The 20201-nt window shown below is 43.1% G+C and overlaps 2 protein-coding genes across 8 annotated transcripts in view; one reads left to right on the plus strand and one right to left on the minus strand.

Annotated features, from left to right (window-relative positions):
- FBXL2 (F-box and leucine rich repeat protein 2) overlaps positions 1-20201 on the plus strand; it is a 33051-nt gene that overhangs the window by 8927 nt on the left and 3923 nt on the right. The window contains exons 3-15 of one of the 5 annotated variants that reach the window (XR_014000430.1): positions 6366-6420; positions 6692-6766; positions 7472-7566; positions 8225-8293; positions 8394-8489; positions 8677-8803; positions 8952-9026; positions 10267-10397; positions 10673-10733; positions 11467-11511; positions 12048-12104; positions 14507-14719; positions 15395-15599. Coding sequence is in view for 4 of the 5 variants with exons in the window: in XM_081160494.1 (XP_081016620.1) it covers positions 6366-6420; positions 6692-6766; positions 7472-7566; positions 8225-8293; positions 8394-8489; positions 8677-8803; positions 8952-9026; positions 10267-10397; positions 10673-10733; positions 11467-11511; positions 12048-12104; positions 14507-14719; positions 15395-15502 (1207 nt within the window). In the remaining variant the exon portion in view is untranslated. Of the gene's footprint in view, positions 1-6365; positions 6421-6691; positions 6767-7471; positions 7567-8224; positions 8294-8374; positions 8490-8676; positions 8804-8951; positions 9027-10266; positions 10398-10672; positions 10734-11466; positions 11512-12047; positions 12105-14506; positions 14720-15394; positions 16453-20201 lie in introns of those variants that run through there. The other 4 variants (XM_081160495.1, XM_081160496.1, XM_081160494.1 and 1 more) reach the window with 4 other exon arrangements.
- UBP1 (upstream binding protein 1) overlaps positions 16354-20201 on the minus strand; it is a 37125-nt gene continuing 33277 nt past the window's right edge. For all 3 annotated transcript variants that reach the window (XM_081160491.1, XM_081160490.1, XM_081160489.1), the window contains one exon: positions 16354-19383. In XM_081160491.1, coding sequence (XP_081016617.1) covers positions 19346-19383 — 38 coding nt within the window. In that variant the 3' untranslated portion in view covers positions 16354-19345. The remainder of the gene's footprint in view (positions 19384-20201) is intronic.

The raw sequence follows: 20201 nt of genomic DNA on the forward strand, positions 1-20201 counted from the left end.
ATATATATATTTTTAATTTTTATTGAATTTATTGGGAATAAATATTTTTAAACATTCTGAAAAGACAAAGCTCTGTTAGTTACAATAATGAAATAAATATCTTATTAGGGACATTTTAAAAAAACTTAAATCACTGTTTGTAATTTTCTTTCCTTTTAAATTTTATGTGGATATATGACATCACTAAGTGCTAACAGTGTTTGTTGGCTTGAGGAAGGAATGGTTTGATTACCCCAATCAGGATTGCTAAGCCTAATAATTCTGGGCAAATGAAATCAACCACACAATTACATTTAATTTGCCAGTTTTACTAGTTTTCCAGGGAAAATTATAAAACGACTGGTGCATAAATTTCCAAATTTTCCTTTTCTAAAATTTAGAAGCCAATTCCATGGGCAAAAATCATTGTGGGTTTTGTTGCAGTCATTAAGTTACAGCCCAGTGCTTATGTGTAATCTTGGGACCTTGGGAAGCAGTGCAGTGAGGGGCTCATTCCTGCTTGGGGCATCGTTGAGTGATGTCCTTGCCTGCTGGTTGGTTTGAGCACTCCATGGACTTTTTCAAGGACTGGTGCCTCCACCTCCTGTTGTCTGTGATACCTTATATATATTCCATGACAGCTGAACAGGTAAGATGATCTTTTGGGGGTATATACTGCAAATTCAAGTTTAAGAATTTTTCTTTCTTGTTAAAGAGGTTTCTTTTGGTTTGTTCATTTTCATAGTTGTATTTACCTCGCATAAAGGCAATATGGGACTGAATTAATGTGTTGAAATCAGATACAGAAGCTTAAAGGCCCTTCCTTTTTATTACCTCTGCATACCATTATGTCCTATTTTAGGATTGGCATTTAAGTCCAGATCATGGCAACAGCAAAATTTCTTCAGTCTGGATTGAGGTGATGCTTATATATTAAAATTCTGATGATGCATTTGGATTTTTTTAATCTACACTGAGATGGCATGAAACATCAATAAAACTCTACAAATAGGAAGAATAGAACTAGGAAAGTTATGTTATAGAGAGCTGTTAATTTAAAAACTTTGTGTTCAGTAGTTATAGCTGAAAAGATTGGTAAATTTGACTCTATGAATAATAAAATGAGGCAAACATAAATAGCACAGTGGTAGCTGAAATAACCAGATACACATTAAGAACAAGCGCTATATTCTCCAACATATAAAGAAAAAAACTTAAAAATGATTAATAATAAGGTGGATTAATTCTGTTATACAACTGCATATTTATTAATTCTATAAATACAACTATGAAAATGAACAAACCAAAAGAAACCTCTTTAACAAAAAAGAAAGGGTTTGAAGACATATGAACAAAGGGAGAAATACAAATGGTCAGTAATCGTATAAAAAGATGCTCAATCAGGCTCATATCTAAGTACAAATCAAAATAATGAGTGTTGTCTATCTGACTAGCAAAAACCAAAGTTTGGTAATACCAGGTTTTGGCAAGGAGGTAGGAGACAGATACTCTGGGGTACTTTAGAGGTGAGAATATATTTGTAACCATTCTGTGAGGCCACTGGGGAAAAATTTCTAAATGCTAAATGTACTTATTCACAAATTCCATTTCTAGGAATTTGCTAACAGATGTATTAGCAAAGCTGTATAAACAGGGATGATTACTGCAGCCTTTTTTTTTTTTTTTTTTAACTGTAGTTAAATTAGATTACAGAATTGGATTACTTCTAATTCTTGGTTAATGATACACTTCATTGCTGATCCACCCACTGCCCTTTCTCCCTGCCCACCATCATGTTCATATTATCAAGAACTTTGTATTTATGATTCCCTTCTTTAAAGAATTTTTTTATTTTAAATGTATTTGGCTAAACAATATGTTTACTTTTGCTTAACTTTATAAAATAAGTATCTTCTGAGATGTGGTTTTCACTTTTCATGGCACTGCCTCTCAGCTATGTGGCTACATGTACCTGCAAGGGGAGCTGGGAAATGAAGTAGAGGTGTGTACCCAGGAAACAGTTTCACTATCCTGTAAGATTGGACACCGACATATTCTGTGACTGAGCATTGCTACTTTGGGTGTACCCTAAGGAAGCTCTGCAAATGTGCACCTGGTGACTAGGTGCCATGTATAAGAATGTCTATAGCAACACTGTTCATAATAGCAAAACTACTGGAGACAACCAGATGTTCATTAACTGTAATATGGAATATCATAAATATAATGTGATATATAATGTCTAATGTGAATTATAAATGTGTAGTGAAATGTACCACAGTCTCACAGATGGCATGGATAAATCTGAATTATAATGCTGAGTGGGGGAAAAAAGCTAGCTGCAGAAGTCTCTATACAGCATGTACTGTTTTTATAAGATTCAAAATCAAGCAAAACTACATGGTATATTGCTTAGGAATGCATACATTTGGATAAAACTATTAAGCAAGGGAACAAAGAACAAACAAACTTGTTTCTGATTAGGACTTTGGGTGGAGGGGAAAAGTCTTTCTTGAGAAATCTAGTCTCATGTATACATGATTTAGAAATTCCAAGCTTAGAAATGTAGGAGGGGTCAGATTTATGCAAGGAGGATGAAACCTTTGGGAGAACCTGGCAGAATCAAATATAAACATTTCATAGGGACATTTCAAAAAACAAGATGCATGAACTTTCCACATAGCATAATCAGATGAAAATGAGGTCATGATGAAAATTACAAGCTACCTAAGGAAATGATCCACCATAAAGAAGAGTAAGTGGATTAAACATCTATTAGCCCAGCCAGGCATGGCTCAGTGGTTGAGCATCGGCCTAGGATCTAGGAGATCGCTTTTCGATTCCCGGTCAGGGCACATGCCCAGGTTGTGGGCTCGATCCCCAGTAGGGGGTGTGCAGGAGGCAGCCAATCAATGGCTCTCATCATTGATGTTTCTAACTCCCTCTCTCCCTCTCCTTTCCTCTCTGAAATCAATAAAGATACATTCAAAAAACAAAACAAAAAAACCCCATCTATTAGATGAAGCTGAAAAGGAAATTAGAGAACTGGAAAATAGAGATGGGAAATTTATACATAATTCAGCATGGAGGGATAAAGGTATGGAGATATTGAAAAGGTTGAGAGACCCAGAGGTGGGATTAGATGATTTAATATATACATGAAGGAAATTATAGACAAGGAATATAGAGAAAATGTAGGAGGGGTAATATTTGAAGCAAAGTAGCTGATTTTTTTAGAATATGTTAAAGGGAGTTTAATAAGGCCAGTATTACCCTAATACCAAACTGAATGAGGATCTTATAAAAAAGGCAAATTATAGGCCAGTATTTGTCATGATTGGAGTTCTCTGAGCTTCCTGAATCTATGGTTTGGTGCCTGTCATTAAATTTGAAAACTTCTCAGCCATTATTGCCTCAAACATTTCTTCTGGTATTGCCATTATATGTGTGTTACATCTCTTATAATTGCCTCACAGTTCATCTTTTGAGATAGCACAAAGTTTTATACCTTCTATTAATGTGAATTACATTGATTTAAAATGTTAAATCAATGTTTGACTTGACCATGATATGTTAAATCTTTTTATATATCACTGGATTTGTATAAAACTTCTGCATTATGTTCCCAAGAGAGACTGGTCTGTAGATTTCCTTTCTTGTAGTTATTGGTACATTTCTGGATTGGAAGACTTAATATTGTAAAGATCCGAATTCTCCCCAAGTTCCTATAAACTCAGTGAATTCCCATGAAAAATTACATCAAGTTTTCTTGTAGAAATTGATGTGCTGATTCTAAAACATAAGTGGAAATTCAAAGAACCAAGAATAGCCAGGAATAACCACAGTGATCTTCATGTATAAGAACAAAGTTGAAGGACTTACATTACCAGACATCAAGACTTACTATAAATCTGCATAATTAAAATGGTTTTATGGAGACTGAGGTAGACAACAAATTAAAAAATTGATTCATTGATTTTAGAGAGAGAAAGGGAGAGAGAGAAATATCCATTTGTTGTTCCACTCATTTATGCATCATTGGTTGATTCTTGTATAGACCCTGACTGGAGATTGAACCCACAACCTTGGCGAATATGGACGATGCTCTAACAAACTGAGCTACCTGGCCAGGGCCTGCAATGCTTTTCTAATTAAGGGTAAAGTTACCACATTTGAGGTAGGAAGTAATTTCCAGAAAGAAATGTTTTGAGTCAGTATCCCACGATTCTAACTCCTTTATCTATCTCTTTTTATTGCCATGTCCCAGGCTCTGTCACTCGGCATTTATTTTACTTACTGAAACGTGATTCAGGAATTTGGCTTAGGCTGCAGTTTGGAGTCCTATCATGCCTAGGAACTTGTGCACATTCAACCACATAGAGGCATGGGGGCTTTGGGAAGAGGGAAAATAATGTAAATACTAAAGCCAACCTGCTTTTCATTCAGTAACCATAGGATGACATGAGGAGCGAGCTTGTGTTCCAGCTGTTGGTTCTCATGTGTCTGAATGTGGGAGCACCTTGCTTCAGTTCCTGTGATTTCAGCGTTTAAAGCTACGTGTTTTCCATATAGCGTGCTCACTAAACAGACTACTTCATCTGCTGTTCAGTTGAAGAAACAGCATCTGGCCCACTCCTGAGGGAAAACAGCTGCGTTAAACTTTAAGGCAGTTTGCAGAGTGGTCACGGGCTCGGGCTCTCCAGCCAGACTGCCCGGGTTCACACAGCAGCTCCACTCTTCCTGTCTGTGTGGCCTGGGCAGGTCACTGAACCTCACTGTGCTCGCGTCCTTACCTGTGAAACAGACAGTAGTAGCACCTCATAGCATCGCTGTGACAATTGACTGGCTAACATCCACTGTGGCTAGCGCACAGGAAGTGCAGAATCAGTGCTGTTTTTATTGTTATACTACCAAGAGATGATGGAGTATGTGGCCTCCAAGGAGGTACATTCATACGGGATTTTCAAGGAGGACTTACCGACTCCTTTTTCACCTTCAGCTGGTACTTGAGGACCCAGCCCCAACATGAACTATGGTTCTGCTGTACCATGCTTGTTTCTCTGTCTGGTCCTGGTCTCTTAGGGAGCTGACAGTCAGTTGTGGCTCATTGTGGATGGTCACATGGCACAGAACAAGGACATTTGAGGCAGGAGGGCTTGTGGGGCAAGATGCTTTCCCACAGAGGCAGTGTAGGTGTGGAGACACCCTGAAATATGTTTATACACACACACACACACACACACACACTTAAGGACACATTTTCAGCCACTGGCATTTTCCTGTGTACAAAGTTTCATTGAGTCTGTTAAGGTCAGTGCAGCCCTTATGCGCCTGTCCTTTGCTATTTACTAGAAAATGACTGGAGCCTATACTGTAGGATGGTATTTATGCCGACACTCGCCTGTGGTGCTGCTTGTGGGTGCATCGTCATAGGTACAGCCATCTGCTGCTTTATTACTATTCCTCGAGCCTGTGCGTTTTCCACTCACCACTGATTATTACCTCTGAACAAGTTTGAAGAACTTATAGGTGTCTCTTTGCCTTCTCCCCTTTCCACACAGAGGCACAGACTCTCATATTTACCTTCAGGACTAGAGACTTGAGATCCTGTCAGTGTCCCTGACCTCATCCCATCCACCTATCTTCTCCTAGAAAACTTGTTTTCCCCGCCACCGCCCGGGACTGAGGCACACACAGCCATCTGCCACTGTGCTGTCCTCAGCATCTCCTCTCCTCCCCAGCCAGGCTGTCAGGACGTGACTGAGACCCCTGCCAGGACAGCTCCTGCTTCCTCCAGGGGCATTGCTGCTGTTAACTGAGTTTCTGTTTGCTTCTCTCTGCCTTTCTTTCCCCCATCTTTCCCGTCTTCGGTGGCTTCTTGGCCTTTACTCACAGATAACTGGTCAGTTAGAGACCTCGAGTTCTCTCTTTCTGCCCAAGCAGGTTATATCATGGAGCTTTTCTTGGCCACACTGTTTGAGGCTCAGGCATCGGAGCCCGTTTAGTGCATCTTCCACACAGTGCGCTGTGTCGGGGGCATCAGAATGAGAAGGGTTTTGCTCCCGCCAGGCTCAGTTCCTGGGAGGTCAGAGCTGGTGTTCGAATAGAACAAGTTCTCATCTGTCTCATGTCCATGCCTAGACCTTGGGATATAAAAGTTTCACGAGTTCCATGCATTTGTATAGTGTGTCTGAAACAGCTTGGGAACATGAATATTTCACAGTAGTATGTAAAATTATAGCACACTTGTGTGTTGCAAATTGAAGAATCTTGAAAAAACCTTATGATCTATCCAGATGGCGCATTAGAGTGTATCTTTCAAGTTACAGATGTCCTGACACGTTAACACCATCTCATTTTTTGTGTTTTTTTCCCTTTCTTTCTAGAATATTTTCCTTCTTGGATATAGTAACTTTGTGCCGATGTGCACAGATTTCCAAGGTAGGGTATTAACCAGATTTTTAATCAGTAACTCTGAAGCTTTATTAGAATGAGGTTGGGTTTCAGTTCAAGTAAACAGTTAAAAATTAAAAATCATCTTCTATATTTAACATAACACAGTGTTGTCATAATTCCATATTTGATGATCAACTTAATGTATATCAAGAATACAAGTTTGGAAATTCAAAGGTTGAATCAAGACTTTCTTTAATGGTCTCAATAAATGTATCTTTTCCACTCCAATCCCTTCTCCTTTACTCCCGCCTCCCAGGCTTGGAACATCTTAGCCCTGGATGGAAGCAACTGGCAAAGAGTAGACCTTTTTAACTTTCAGACAGATGTAGAGGTAAGTTAACCTTGTTTTAGACAAAGACTTTAAAAAGATAAGTGAACTGCTCCCTCTTTCCTGCCTTTATTGTGTTGCTTTAGATTTAATATTAAGGTGGCAAAAGGTGGAATAGAGAGGAAACCTGGAAGGTATCTCCGTGCACCAAGACCAGAATTCTGCTTGTGTTTTGCTTTGCTCTGTATCAGTAACACATTACTTTCCTCCCTTGTTCGTATTTATAATCTGAGTTTTACCACTCAGCTTCTTAAAGCCTCCCACCTGCCTCATTAACACCTACTTCACTGCTTTAATATTAGGAGACTATAGGAAAATATTTGCTGATCTTTTCAGACCCACTGAGGATTCTAATTCACCCTCAGGAATGGAGAAAGGGCAGGAGCACAGGCCCAGGAGTGAGGCTGCAGGTGTCACTGAGGTGTCGCTCTAACTCAGCCATTAGAGCCATGTAACCTCTCAGTGCCCCTCGGTTTTATTACCTATAAAATAACCTTTAAAGCCTTTTATAATTCCAGGATTCTGGGATATTTATCTGGAAATATGTATATCTCCACTTAAGAGTGGTAAACCTGACCAAATGGGAAAAGTTTACTTTAAAACAACTTTAATATTAAAGTCGTTTCTAGACTTCCTAAATTTCAGGTGATTGTCCTGTTAACTAAGCAGCATGAAAAAAGCACAATTTTTTGCCCATCTTGGTTCCAGGGCCGAGTGGTGGAGAACATCTCGAAGCGATGCGGCGGGTTCCTGCGGAAGCTCAGCCTGCGCGGCTGCATTGGGGTTGGGGACGCCTCCCTGAAGTGAGTCCAGTCACAGGGACTCCCCCTGTGCCCGCACGCTGTAGCTGACGTTTTCATCAGCAAAAATAAGCCAGGCATATCACATGCTTTTCTTCTGTTAAATTCTCTGTGGTCATTTGCATAGTTATAGTTAGTCAAATAAAAAAATGATAACAGCAGTGCAGCAATAGCCGTCCAGTGTGAATGAATCAGAATTACACGTATTTTCTTGGTTAGGCCAGTAAAAAGTATATTTTTTGGTGTGCCGCAGAATTTTAGTAATTAGTTTTGTGTGTCATGAGGTGAAAAAGATTGAAAATCGCTGGTCTAGAGCTTTGCTCTTCAAAGTGCAGTCTCCAGAGCAGCGGCACTGGCATCACCTGAGAACTTGGAAGTACAGACTCAAGAATTTGCCTAGATCTACCCTCAGAACCTGTCCTGGGACAAGAAGCCCAGCTTTTTCATGTGCACATTAAAGTTTGAGGAGCACTAGTACTTACAGTTAACAATAATATATTGTACACATAAAATTTTAAGGGAATAGATCTCATGTTAAGTGTACTTTGCCCAATAAAATTTCAAGTTTGAGGAGCACTGTTCAAAATGTGAGTGGTCACACATGCCCTCTAGTGGCTGCCAAGCAAATTGCAAGGAGTTTTTAAATGTTTTCTCATTTTAGGACCTTTGCACAAAACTGCCGAAACATTGAACATTTAAACCTCAATGGGTGCACAAAAATCACTGACAGGTAAGTAATGAAAATTAGTTTGATGACTAATTGGCTATGGGGAGACACAGAGGAGAGAAACATGGTTGAAAATATCTTTAGTGCCTCTGCTCTTTTTCAGCACATGTTACAGTCTTAGCAGATTCTGTTCCAAGCTGAAACATCTGGATCTGACCTCCTGTGTGTCCATTACCAACAGCTCCTTAAAGGGGATCAGGTAAGAGGACCTGTTGTGTGTGGTCAAGAGAAATACCCAAAGCTATGAACACTTTGTTGTCTGAAACCTAACGGTCACAGAGGTTCTCTCCCCCCTGCATTGCTTGTGATCTACTAACCTCGAGGTTGGTAATACATTTGCTACGGGATAGACTGCACATGCGCAGTTTTGTTTCTTGTTCTGTCAGCGAGGGCTGCCGGAACCTGGAGTACCTGAACCTCTCTTGGTGCGATCAGATCACGAAGGATGGCATTGAGGCACTGGTGCGAGGCTGCCGAGGCCTGAAGGCCCTGCTCCTGAGGGGCTGCACACAGGTACCTAGGGGTGGAGGCAGCTTGTTTCTCTACCTTTATCTAAAGTTAGGTGTGGGCACTTCATTCGGGGTCTTGCTGTTGCATTTTCCTTGGTGCCCTGCTGTTCTCTAACCTGGCTCCATCCGTTTTGTTTACTCTGTCCACTCAGTTAGAAGACGAAGCTCTAAAACACATTCAGAGTTACTGCCATGAGCTCGTGAGCCTCAACCTACAGTCATGCTCAGTAAGTAACGTGCCTTTCCCATGCACATCTCCTGCTTTGTGCTCCCTCAGGCACCTGCTGTGGCACCCCTGGCGCACCCCAGGCAGGCAGGATGATCGCCTTATCCTGTGTCCTTCTGTGATCTGTCCATTTGCCACAAGATGAAACAACAATCTAAACAATCAGAAAGGCTGATACAAAGCCACTGACATTTCCCCTACAAATGATATGGGTGGGGCGGCTGATTATTTTAAGATATTAGGAAGGCTGTCACTAACCCGAACAATTCCCGGTAAGGTCTCAGGATCTTTTTTTAACTTGTAAACTTGGGATGATGACACTTTTCATGTTGTCTCAGTAGATAAAAAGGAATAGCAGATATGAAAATGCTTTAAAGACACAGAGCATATGCAAGAGCAAGGTGTAATTTCCGTCAGCATTAGCTTGTGACAAGCTCTTGCCCCTTCTGCACTGCCCGTGACCACGGTGCCTTCTCCACTGTCACTGTGGATATTGATAACTGAAGTGGGTGCTTTCTACAGCTACTGGGTTTGTCAGGCGAGCATTGATCTTGAGAAAATAAGGAGAAATCCCTTGCATTTGGCATTTAGTGAATGAGCCATAAACCTTTAGAGTCCTTGGTAGTGGGAGATAAAGGAGAAACTAGCTTAGGGATGTATATTGACTTGTGGGCCTGCACTGTTCAGAGTCGGACCTTGTAGGCTAGCTCTGGCTGTGACTTGAAGTATAACATAAATGTGCGTGTTTATTTCCACATAAATTAGTATATTTAAAGTTATTATTTTGAATGTTCATTTATCAATAATTATTTAATTTTTCTATTTTCTAAACATTTGAAGAAATACTATAGACACATAGGACTTAAGTGGTAGATAACTAAAGCATTAATCTATAGAAATTCAACCAAAAATTGTCACTTAGCCAAGTCTCATGAACTCTTTTATTTAATCTGATTTTTCATACAAGTGTATGAATTTTTCCTGAAAATCCAATGAATCTGGGAAGGGAAGTGGAGTTTTAAAATATTGCTCTCGTCAGTAATGCTAGAATATTTTTAAAGCTGTGCAGAAATAACATATACACACATCTACAGTGCACACCACTGTATTTTGTTTAAATTACTAGGCTACAGTGCTGGTAACTGGCCACCTGAACTAGTGGGCCAGCAGCAAGTCCCAGGTTTCTGCTGCTCCCGTGTGTTTCCTGTGCCTCTGACGTTCCCTCCTGCTTTCCTTCCCAGCGCATTACGGACGAAGGCGTGGTGCAGATCTGCAGGGGCTGCCACCGGCTGCAGGCCCTCTGCCTCTCCGGCTGCAGCAACCTCACGGACGCCTCTCTCACAGCGCTGGCTTTGAACTGCCCGAGACTTCAGTGAGTGGGCATGCCTTCTGCTTTGCAGCTCAGTGTGGGGGGCTGACCAGGAGGGCGCCCTTTAGGAGGGGAACGGCTTGCCAGCGGGTGGAATAGGTGCTGGCGGAGGGGCAGTGGTTGTGGTGATGTCGGGTGGGTCAGTGTGGCATCCAGTTCATTTCGGGATGTAGGGGGTAGTGCCAAACTGCCCACCAACAGTGTGTCAGGGAGCATGAACCTGAGTGTGTGCCATAGAGTGTTTCTGTTGCTGACCAGTTGCTACTTTCTTATCCCAGAATTTTGGAGGCTGCCCGGTGTTCCCATTTGACTGATGCAGGCTTTACACTTCTAGCGCGGGTAAGGCAGAGGTTTTAAAAAACAAAACCAAACTCTAATTCACCTCCCTCATTCAAAGTGACCTGGAGTGGTTTTGGAGTGTGCAGAAATCCCTTCGGAAGCGACGGGCACCAAGTAGAATAGTCCTCAGGGTGTTTGGCCTTTTCCCCAGTTGGTCAGGAAGCTAGGGCGCTGTAAAGGGTTTTGCAGCGGGTCTAGACCTCTCTCACGTGGTCAGGTGGGACCAGTGGAGGAGCCTCCCCCCGGGAGGAGATGCCCTTCCCTGTTCAGACTCCAGCTCTGCCTCTCAGCAGCTTCCCCTCTCTGGGCGGGGCTCGGCCTCTGCTCCGCCTTCCACGCTGCCCTGCAAATGAAGACCACCATGGGGGCCCTCTGGCCTGATGCTGATATACTCTTCCTCCCACCCCAGCCCTTACCTGCCCACACTATGGCTCAGCGCCCCACCCCCATGCCCTCCAAGGACCTGTTCTGCAGCTGGCATCCGTGAAGGCTGAGCAGCTACCTTTCCAAGATGTGAGACATGCAGCCAGGGCAGCCCTATTCCACTTCCAAGTGAGTGCTTCAGAGGGCACCTGCTCAGAAATGCTGGCTGGCAGGTCACATTAGGAATGGGGCACATTCCCTAACGGGAGAGAACAGGGATACTGGGCCAGTACTTGGAGGGCCAGGGCCAGCCACCAGGGCTGCCCTCACTACTGAGCGCATGCTGAGGGATGTCTGTGGACTCTTCCAGAATTGCCACGACCTGGAGAAGATGGATCTTGAAGAATGCATCCTGGTGAGTGGACCCCCTCAGTCCCTGCCAGCCAGCCAGGCACAGCCAGGCATGCCAACTGGCAACTATTTGGACCCTCCTTGCCCCAGTGTAGGGTCAGGGCTTGGGAACTCATGAAGGCCATGGCTAGGGCATGTGTAAACTTTGGACTGTTCTCAGTTATCAGCCAGCTACAGCTGAGAGTTCAGAATAGCTCCATCTTTTGCCAAACATTAAAAACAAAACAAACACGCCCCATTTTCAGAGAGAAATAAACTTGCATGTTCAGTGATGAGGTGACTACACAGAATCCCAGGGGACCCTCCTTGCCCACTCCCTCTTTGTCCCGTTCCTAGGCCCCCTTAGGGCTCCAGGAGAGATGGAAGAACAGCTTTGCGTGTCCAAGAGTGGGCAGAGTTGAGGTTGCCGATGCAGAGGTGCTCCCTGCCCGAGTGTGCTTAAACTTTCCTCTTTTGCACCTTGATTCTCGTGCTCAGAAGCCAGATTAGGTGTTAAGTTCTGGTGTGGAAGCCACACTGACACAGCGCGTCTCTCTCCAGATAACCGACAGCACGCTCATCCAGCTCTCCACTCACTGTCCTAACCTGCAAGCCCTGGTGAGTCTGAGTGGTTGTGACCTTGTTCGGCCCTTAGGGATGAGGGGACCTTCCCACCGCAGAAATCTGGGTTTCCTTCCTGTAAAGGTATCATCATTCTTGGTTTCAGAGCTCTATCAGCTGGGCTAATGTGGGAGGCAGGGTCTCTAATGCTTTCACTTTAGGATATGAACCTAATTTAGGGGCCCATGTCCTTACCACTGCACTCAGCTTCCTGTTCATCGTGTCAGGTAGAGAGAGAACCAGCATGTTAAAGTGATACAATCTCAGGTGAAAGATGGAGGCCATCCTTGTGTTATATTTGCATTTCTTATCTGCACATAGATACAGGTATAATTCCTTCTCCACATATACATATATATGGAAAAGGAATTAGAATATTCCACTGTGTGTACATCTCACATTTTCTTTACGCATTTATCCAATGGCGGACACTTAGGTTGTTTCCACATCTTGCCTGTTGTAAGGCTGCAGTGATCGTGGGGGTGCATTATCTTTCTGAATTAGTGTTTTCATTTTCTTGGAATACTCAACAGTGTTATTGCCGGATTACCTAATAGTTCTAATTTTAATTTTACGAACCTTCTGTATTCAATAGTAATTGTACCAATTTATATTCCCACCAGTGCACAAGGGTTCCTTTTTCCCCACATCCTCACCAACACTTCTTGTCTTTTCCAGAAGAGCCATTCTATCAGGTGTGTCTGTTTTTATGCCAATACCATACTGTTTTGATTTCTGTAACTTTCCATGTAGTTTGAAATCATGGAGCATAATGCCTCCAGCTTTGTGCTGCTTAAGATTGCTCTGACTTAACCAGGTTTTTTTGTGGTTCCATGCAATTTAGGGTTGGCATTTGTGAAAAATGCCATTGCAATTTTGATAGGGATTGCACTGAATCTGTAGATTGCTTTGGGCAGTACGAACATTTTAACAGTGTTAGTTTTCCAGCACGGAATTTGTGTGTTCAGTTTCTCTCATCCATGCCTAACAGTTTTCAGCATAGAGGCCTTTCCCATCCTGGTTAAATTTATTTCTATGTGTCTTATTCTTTTCCACGCAGATGTAAATGGAATTGTTTTCTTAATTTCTCTTTCTGATAATTTATTAGTGTTTAGAAAACAACAGATTTTTGTATATTGATTTTGTATCTTGCAACTTGCCTGAATTTGTTAGTCCTAATGGTTTTTTGGTACGGCAGAGGGGGAGCAAAGATAGCCCCTGCCTTCCCAGGTCTCTAGAAGGGATTAGTCAGGCCTTAGATGTGAATTCAGTTAGGATCCTGCCCGCCAGGCGGCAGTTATGATAAGCTAATAGGCCTCTTTCACAGAGAGACTGAGCTTCCTGGGTCTGCTGGCTCTTGCTGTGCCCTTGAGATGGCAGGTGGTCAAGAACTCTCTGTTGGTTACAGTCCTGTGGGGCCCACCAGTGTAAGCCCCACTGGCCACCAGAGCCAAGAGATGTAGGTGTCCCCTGGTGGCAGCCACAGTAACTGGGGCACCAGAAGTAAGATCAGGACGCCAGACGTGTAGAGAAATAATGGTGCTTGGCAGGAGTGCAAAAATGGGCTCACCAGCTGGAGAGAGGCAGAGGGGGAGCATAGACATCGGTGCCCACCAGGAAAAGAAAAAAACCCAAAGTTTAAAAAAATGGCATCCTCTGGGCAGAGAAAGGCAGGAGGGCACAAAGATGGTCCCCGTAAGTCTCCATCACCGGAGAGCACTCCACAGGACCCCCAAATGGGTGTCTAATCAGATGCCTACCCCTCAGGCTGGTGCCCCTCAACTGGCCATCTCCATGCTGGGCCCTGGGCTGTTGAGTCCTTTGAGAACTGCTTCTCAGACTGCTCTCGTCTTGTGGCGTGAGCCTGTTGGTTTTCAAAGCTAGTTCTTTTGGGGGCCTCTCAGGTATAGGTCTTAAGTCAGGGGGGCCAAATGTGGGGTTTTAACCCTTCACTCCTCAGGGAGCAGCTCTGGGTTTTGGTTCCCTCTAGCTGGGTTACTGCCCTGGGAGGGGCGTTTATGGCAAGATTGTGTCCTAGCCCCTATCACTTGCCCAATGTGTAGGTGCCACCCAGCCAGTTTTTAGTTTTTTTTTCGGAGGAAGTTGTTCCATATGTAGCCATAGACAGTTGATGGAAGAAGGTAAGTTTAGGATCCTCTTACGCCACCTTGAACCAGACCATCATCCCCTGCAATTCTGATTTGCTTTTATATTCACAAAGGGGAGAAAAAGCACTGACCAGCTGCAGCAAGCCCATGGCCAGAGTGCGCGAAGGCTGTGTCCGATCCCGTTGGTAAAGGGCTGCTCTGGGACACTGTGCAGGCCGGCTCCCCTGCTTTTCCTCGGCCACAAGCATTGGAATGAGGGTCTTGCAAAATTTTGTTTTCTCCTTGTTGTAGAGTCTGTCCCACTGTGAGCTCATCACAGATGATGGAATTTTGCACCTGAGCAACAGCACCTGTGGCCACGAGCGGCTGCGAGTGCTGGAATTGGACAACTGCCTCCTCATCACCGATGTGGCCCTGGAGCACCTGGAGAACTGCCGCGGCCTCGAGCGCCTGGAGCTGTACGACTGCCAGCAGGTCACCCGTGCGGGCATCAAGCGGATGCGGGTAAGTGTGGGCAGGAGTCAGCACACCTGGCAGTTTCTAAGCAAGCACCAATACATCAACAATCAACATGCATGTTCTACATTCTGTCCTAACCCATAGTTATGCAAACTGACCTGTTACACAAGTGTCTCCGACTTCAAAACTTCCTTAATCAGACCCCAGCCTGGAAGATTCCACTTCCAGACGGGTTCCATGTAGTCTGGTGATCAGCGCCTTATACGGAAAGGGGCTTGAGGTCATTACCAGCAGGAGGTAGAATGTGGTCTTGGCTAATTTCCAGGTGAGTGCGCTTAATGGAAAGTGGCTTTCTTTCCACACACGGTTCATCATCTTGTTTTCTTGAATTCACTTTAAGTTTTTAACTTTGCATTCACACCCCATAGCAGCCCAGGATGCTACAGCTGGTGAGAACTCCTCACTGTGCATACGGGGTTGGGACTACCCAGGGGCAGGAGTATTATGAGTTTTTCTTTGTCTTTGGAAGGTGCTGTTTTAGGGGATGTGTCAGGTAAACAGGAATAGCTCTAGCCTACCCCACAAATTCTTTTTCAACTATCTGCCTAATAGTAAATTGAAGCTGCTTCTACCTGGAGAACCTCAGGCTTTTCTTGGATTATGCCTCTAATCCCAAAAATACCAGTGCAAAGATTATTCCCCTTTCTCTTCTATTTCCAGGCTCAGCTCCCACATGTCAAAGTGCACGCCTACTTTGCGCCTGTCACTCCGCCGACAGCAGTGGGAGGGAGTGGACATCGGCTGTGCAGGTGTTGTGTCATTCTCTGACAGCAGCGTGGGCCCAACTCCAAGGAAGACCAGTCTTCCCCACCTGCTCCTCTGTCACCGAAATCTGTCGGTTCTCCACTGGGAAAGGTATTTACAGGTAAAAGACTTCTGTAGGGATTGCAGTAACTGGTGATAGTTCTGACCTTTAGTCTGCTGCGATACAATCAAGTCAAAGCCTCGTGTCTGTAAACACACGATGGGAGTGGTCTCAGTACAGCCAGGACATTGCAAGAAACCGATTTCTTAATGAGGCGGGTGTACCTCCCTAGGTACAAAGTCCTGCCCTGGGCTTGGTCAGCATTCCTCAAACAGACCATCAGTGTTAGCACAAACCGAGCAGAAGACAAGCTGTTGACTTTCTATCTGATACTGAGGACAGTGGCCTACTTCAATTCATGACTATTCCATTTTGATCAGCAGGGCTTTTCCACTTTGAAGATTAAATAGCAACTTTGTCAAAGTGACTGTACTGCAAATCATAACACCTGCTAGTTTTATATAGAGAGATGTATATGGAAGGCATGGTAAGAAGTTTCTGTGACACACCAAAGAAATGAGGACTCTACACCAGGTGGAGCAGGGTCTTCACCTCTGTTTCTGTCAACTTGTTGTATACACTTTTGGGGACCAAAACCAAAAACTACACAATCAGCTCAGAGTTCATGTTGCCTGGTTGGAACTATAAGCTCTGGCGTACACTACAGCACACAGTTTTATTACAGGAGAAAAGCTAGTCATGCCATATAGCTCACAAGATTTGGGGGGGGTCTTACGGCAATAGGACTGAATAAGGCTTAAGTTACCTATAACATAATCATTAAAAATATGAAAGGACGCATGTAGAGTGCGTGTGAGTTTTTCCACATTTATTTTAAAATCTTAGAAATCAAGTTACACCAGACTATTCAAAAGTTTTACAGATCAGTAGAGTGTTGGCACCTTTTAGACTCAAAATATAAAAATGAATAAACCATTGCAGTGCTTAAGTCAGAGGGTTTTATTGCTATAATCTATGGCAGATAAATCCAAGCAAAACCACTTTCCAAACTCAACCTTCCTACTGTTACCTAAGAATCTGACACGATGATCTGGTTTCTGCCTGTGCTGTCCACATTTGTGGTCTTTATTAATTAAGATCAGGAACCATCACCACCCTTCCTAGCAACCACTCCCTGGACTGAAGAGTCCAGAGCTCACGAGAAGCCGAAGTGAAATAGCAAAAACAAGGTGTTCTTTCCCCATGACCGGCAGTACTCTTACGAAATGGACGTTTTAGAAGCATTCAGGATACGATATACCTCAGCTGCATTCCAGGAAGAGGGCATATACCTATACAGCCCCGCAACTCAGTCTAATGGGAATACCAGGGTAATCATTCAAGCCCAGACGATTTCATTGCTTTAGGATACACTCTGGTATTCAGAGGTCGACAAATCGTGTGTATACCACAGCAGTAATTTAAATATACATTTGCACCACCATGTGGGGGAGAAACAACTGATGCAGGATGCTATTTAAACAAACAAAAAAACATGTAACACTGACCTGCTTCAGTGATTATGAATTATAGTTTCTATTTTATGTAAATGACCAGGGCTTTCTATACATTATCTCCTTTGAGCCAGGACACAACCTATCACAGCTACTGTACTCTTTGCTCAATGACCCCATTTATAAAACAGGAGAACCTCTATTAAGAAAATCAGATTTGCTTCTGCTTCAGGTGTGGAAGTTACTGGAATAACATGTCCTCAGTTGCAGCAGCTTTGAGAAAACAACAACCTGAAAAGAAAACAACAACCTGGGTCTGCCTCACCTCTTACATAACATTCGGACTGGCCTGTCCTCAGAACATACACCTGGAGCCTCTCAGTTCTATGACTTGTGACACTGGCAGGAACTGGGATTTTTAAATGAGACACACATTTGCAAAACAATCTGAAAACATTTATTATACTGAAATGTATACATCCTACTATTAAAAAAACAAAGTAGCAAATTTGCTGGTGCCATAATTTAACTTGTTTCACTGGGACAGACTAATGCTCAACACCACTTGGTGTAATTTCAAGTTTGATGAGCTTTTAAATGTTTTTATCCCACTTCTAATACCCTATGAGGAATTCAAAATAGCACACAGCATTAAATGACATTTATTGTTCCATAAATCTTGAGACTCAAAAAGAAATGCTAAATAGACAAGCAAAACTAAAACAGTTAATAGAAGCTCTCTTCTTTCCCAGCTGATTGGTACAGAAAACATGGTCATACAAAAGCAAAGGGGAAACGACAGGAAGGCTCTCCTGCTTTAGGGTCTAGAAGAGTGATAGATATTTTTAAACCAAAGATGGGAACAGACACAGTGCTGCTTTGTATCAGACAACCCCCTTTATGAATAAAACAGTCAAAGCTTTTACTCACTGAAGTAGTTCATCTTCTGGGAGAGATTTTAAATTTAAAAGGACTCGTTCCTATTTCTGCCTGAACAAAGATAAGGATGAACAATACACCCAAAACCAAGACACCTGGTAAGTGGACAGAGATGCTGTAATTAAAATGGAACCGAAGTTTAAAACCAACCAGGTGTGCTACACCACAGGCCTCCACAGCTCTCACTGAGGAATGCTGGGAAAGGCTCTGGGTGAAGGAAAGAGACAGAGGAAAAACTGGGTTCCCTCTGAAAAGTATACTGGCAGACAAGCATTTGGTTTTGTGAAAGAGGCAATCTTTTTATAGAAAAAGAAACTTATGTGATATATAAAAAAGCCTCTAAATAATCACCAGAACGTTTACTCATGATTATACTAAAGCTCATATTTGAGAAGTTAAGGAATTTTCATGGTACAATTTAGTGTTCGATTAATGATGTCTAGTGTTCCAAGAATTATTTCAACTTGTTGATAATGAAGACCCCTTAATACCACATCAGAAACTATACTTTTTCTCCTGCTTAGGTCACCTATTTCCAATGTCTGGGGTAGGGCTTTAAAAATGTTTAAGAAGGGGACAGTGTGAGGATGAGTTGGGGGGCAGTCGAAGACAGAGGGATGGAGGGAAAAGAAAGAAAACCACATAAGTTTAAAAGGCAATGGGGGTTTAAAAATGAAAACCAGAAACAAAATGCTAAAAATGGAAGCAGAAGCAAAGTTTTTCAATAAATCTGTGACAAAGCAAAAACACGAAAGTCTTTGTACCTATTAGGATTTACACTGATCCTCTCACCAAGGTACTCTTGATAATGCAGCTCGCTTCCAGCCCGTCTTCCTGCTTGGCTCTTCCCCAGTCTGGCATGATTACGTGAGACGCACACCCTTAGACATGATTTCTTCCGAGAAGGTGCCAAGCCCCTTACCTGACCACCGAGCACTATGTCAGCACATCGCATCTCTCTGCAGCAGGTTCCGTGCTGGCTCCACGACAGCACTGTCCCCCAGGTCAGCAGAAGGTTCAGGCAATAAAGGCCAAACTGGCACAGAAAGGTAAATGCCCACAGTTCGTTTTTACATTCATTTCCAAACCGCATACAGTGTAAAAAGACAGCAAAGTCTGCTTCGAGGAACTCTATCTACTGGCCTCTGCCAGAGAGGCAGGCAGCCCAGCCTGTACCGCCCCAGAGCAGGCATGCTGTCCCGATGTGCTCACTCTCACGAGGATGCTAGGCTATGGCAGTGACAGTGAGGAGATTCGCCTCTCATACAGCTCATTAGAAAGGTCATCTTGTGTTTTCAATATGAAACATTTCATACAGTAAAATCCAATGCCAAGACTTCTTGGATTCAGTCTTCACACACTTTTAAGCGTGACTTTATTTGGTACTGAATATAGTTCAGACTACGTAAGACATCACTTCAATATTATGTGGATACCACCACTATTTTCAACTGCAGAAAAAGGAAAGAAAAGTGACAGTTTTTTCGCGAGACTTAGGAAAATCAAGACTATTACACTGAAAACTCCCAGAAATCTATAACCTCCTCCCCCAGTCCAGAGGTCAGCTTTAAATAATGCTACAGGAAAAGCTGCCTAACTCCAGCTCCTCTTCCCGAAGGCAGAGTCATGAACACAGTTCACTTTTTAGACATTTTGCTTTTTGGTGTCTGGTCCATACTCCCAACATCATGCTGTGCCCACAATACTTGCCAGTCCAAGGGGGTGGGGGGCGGTGCAGAGAAGGGCTACCAAGACAAGCAGCAAAAGTGCTGTCAGCAAGGGGGCAAGGGCTGGAGGCAGAGCAGGTGAAAACACTATGCCGGGCGGGACAGTCAGCCCTACACAACACACAAATCAACCAAGTGCTTATATCCACCTTTTCTGGAAATAATTTTTGAACTCCATAGAGGTAGATCTGAATCATTTAAGAAATATATCACTACTTTTGCCTGATGCCCTAGTGTTTCTCAGGAAATGGGAGAAGCAGTACTGGTACTCATTAAGGAACAAATGAACTCTTTCATGAGGACAAAAGTCTGAAAAACAGTGCACTGAGACTGGAGGGGGTATCCTGAGATGTCAGAGAACACAACCATACAATTAATTCACTGAATTTCCTTCTTTAGATAATATAGTTGTGTAGAATAAAAACTGTATTGCTTTGAGGACAAAAAAATTGAGCAAAAGGGGTACCAAGCCGAAGATGTTTGTGAAAGTAAAAGATAAAGTGAACCAGTTTGCAGTTAAAACTCAGCATTGTGGGTAACTT

This window comes from Miniopterus schreibersii (assembly GCF_964146895.1).
Source record: "Miniopterus schreibersii genome assembly, chromosome: 15".
NCBI lineage: Eukaryota > Metazoa > Chordata > Mammalia > Chiroptera > Miniopteridae > Miniopterus > Miniopterus schreibersii.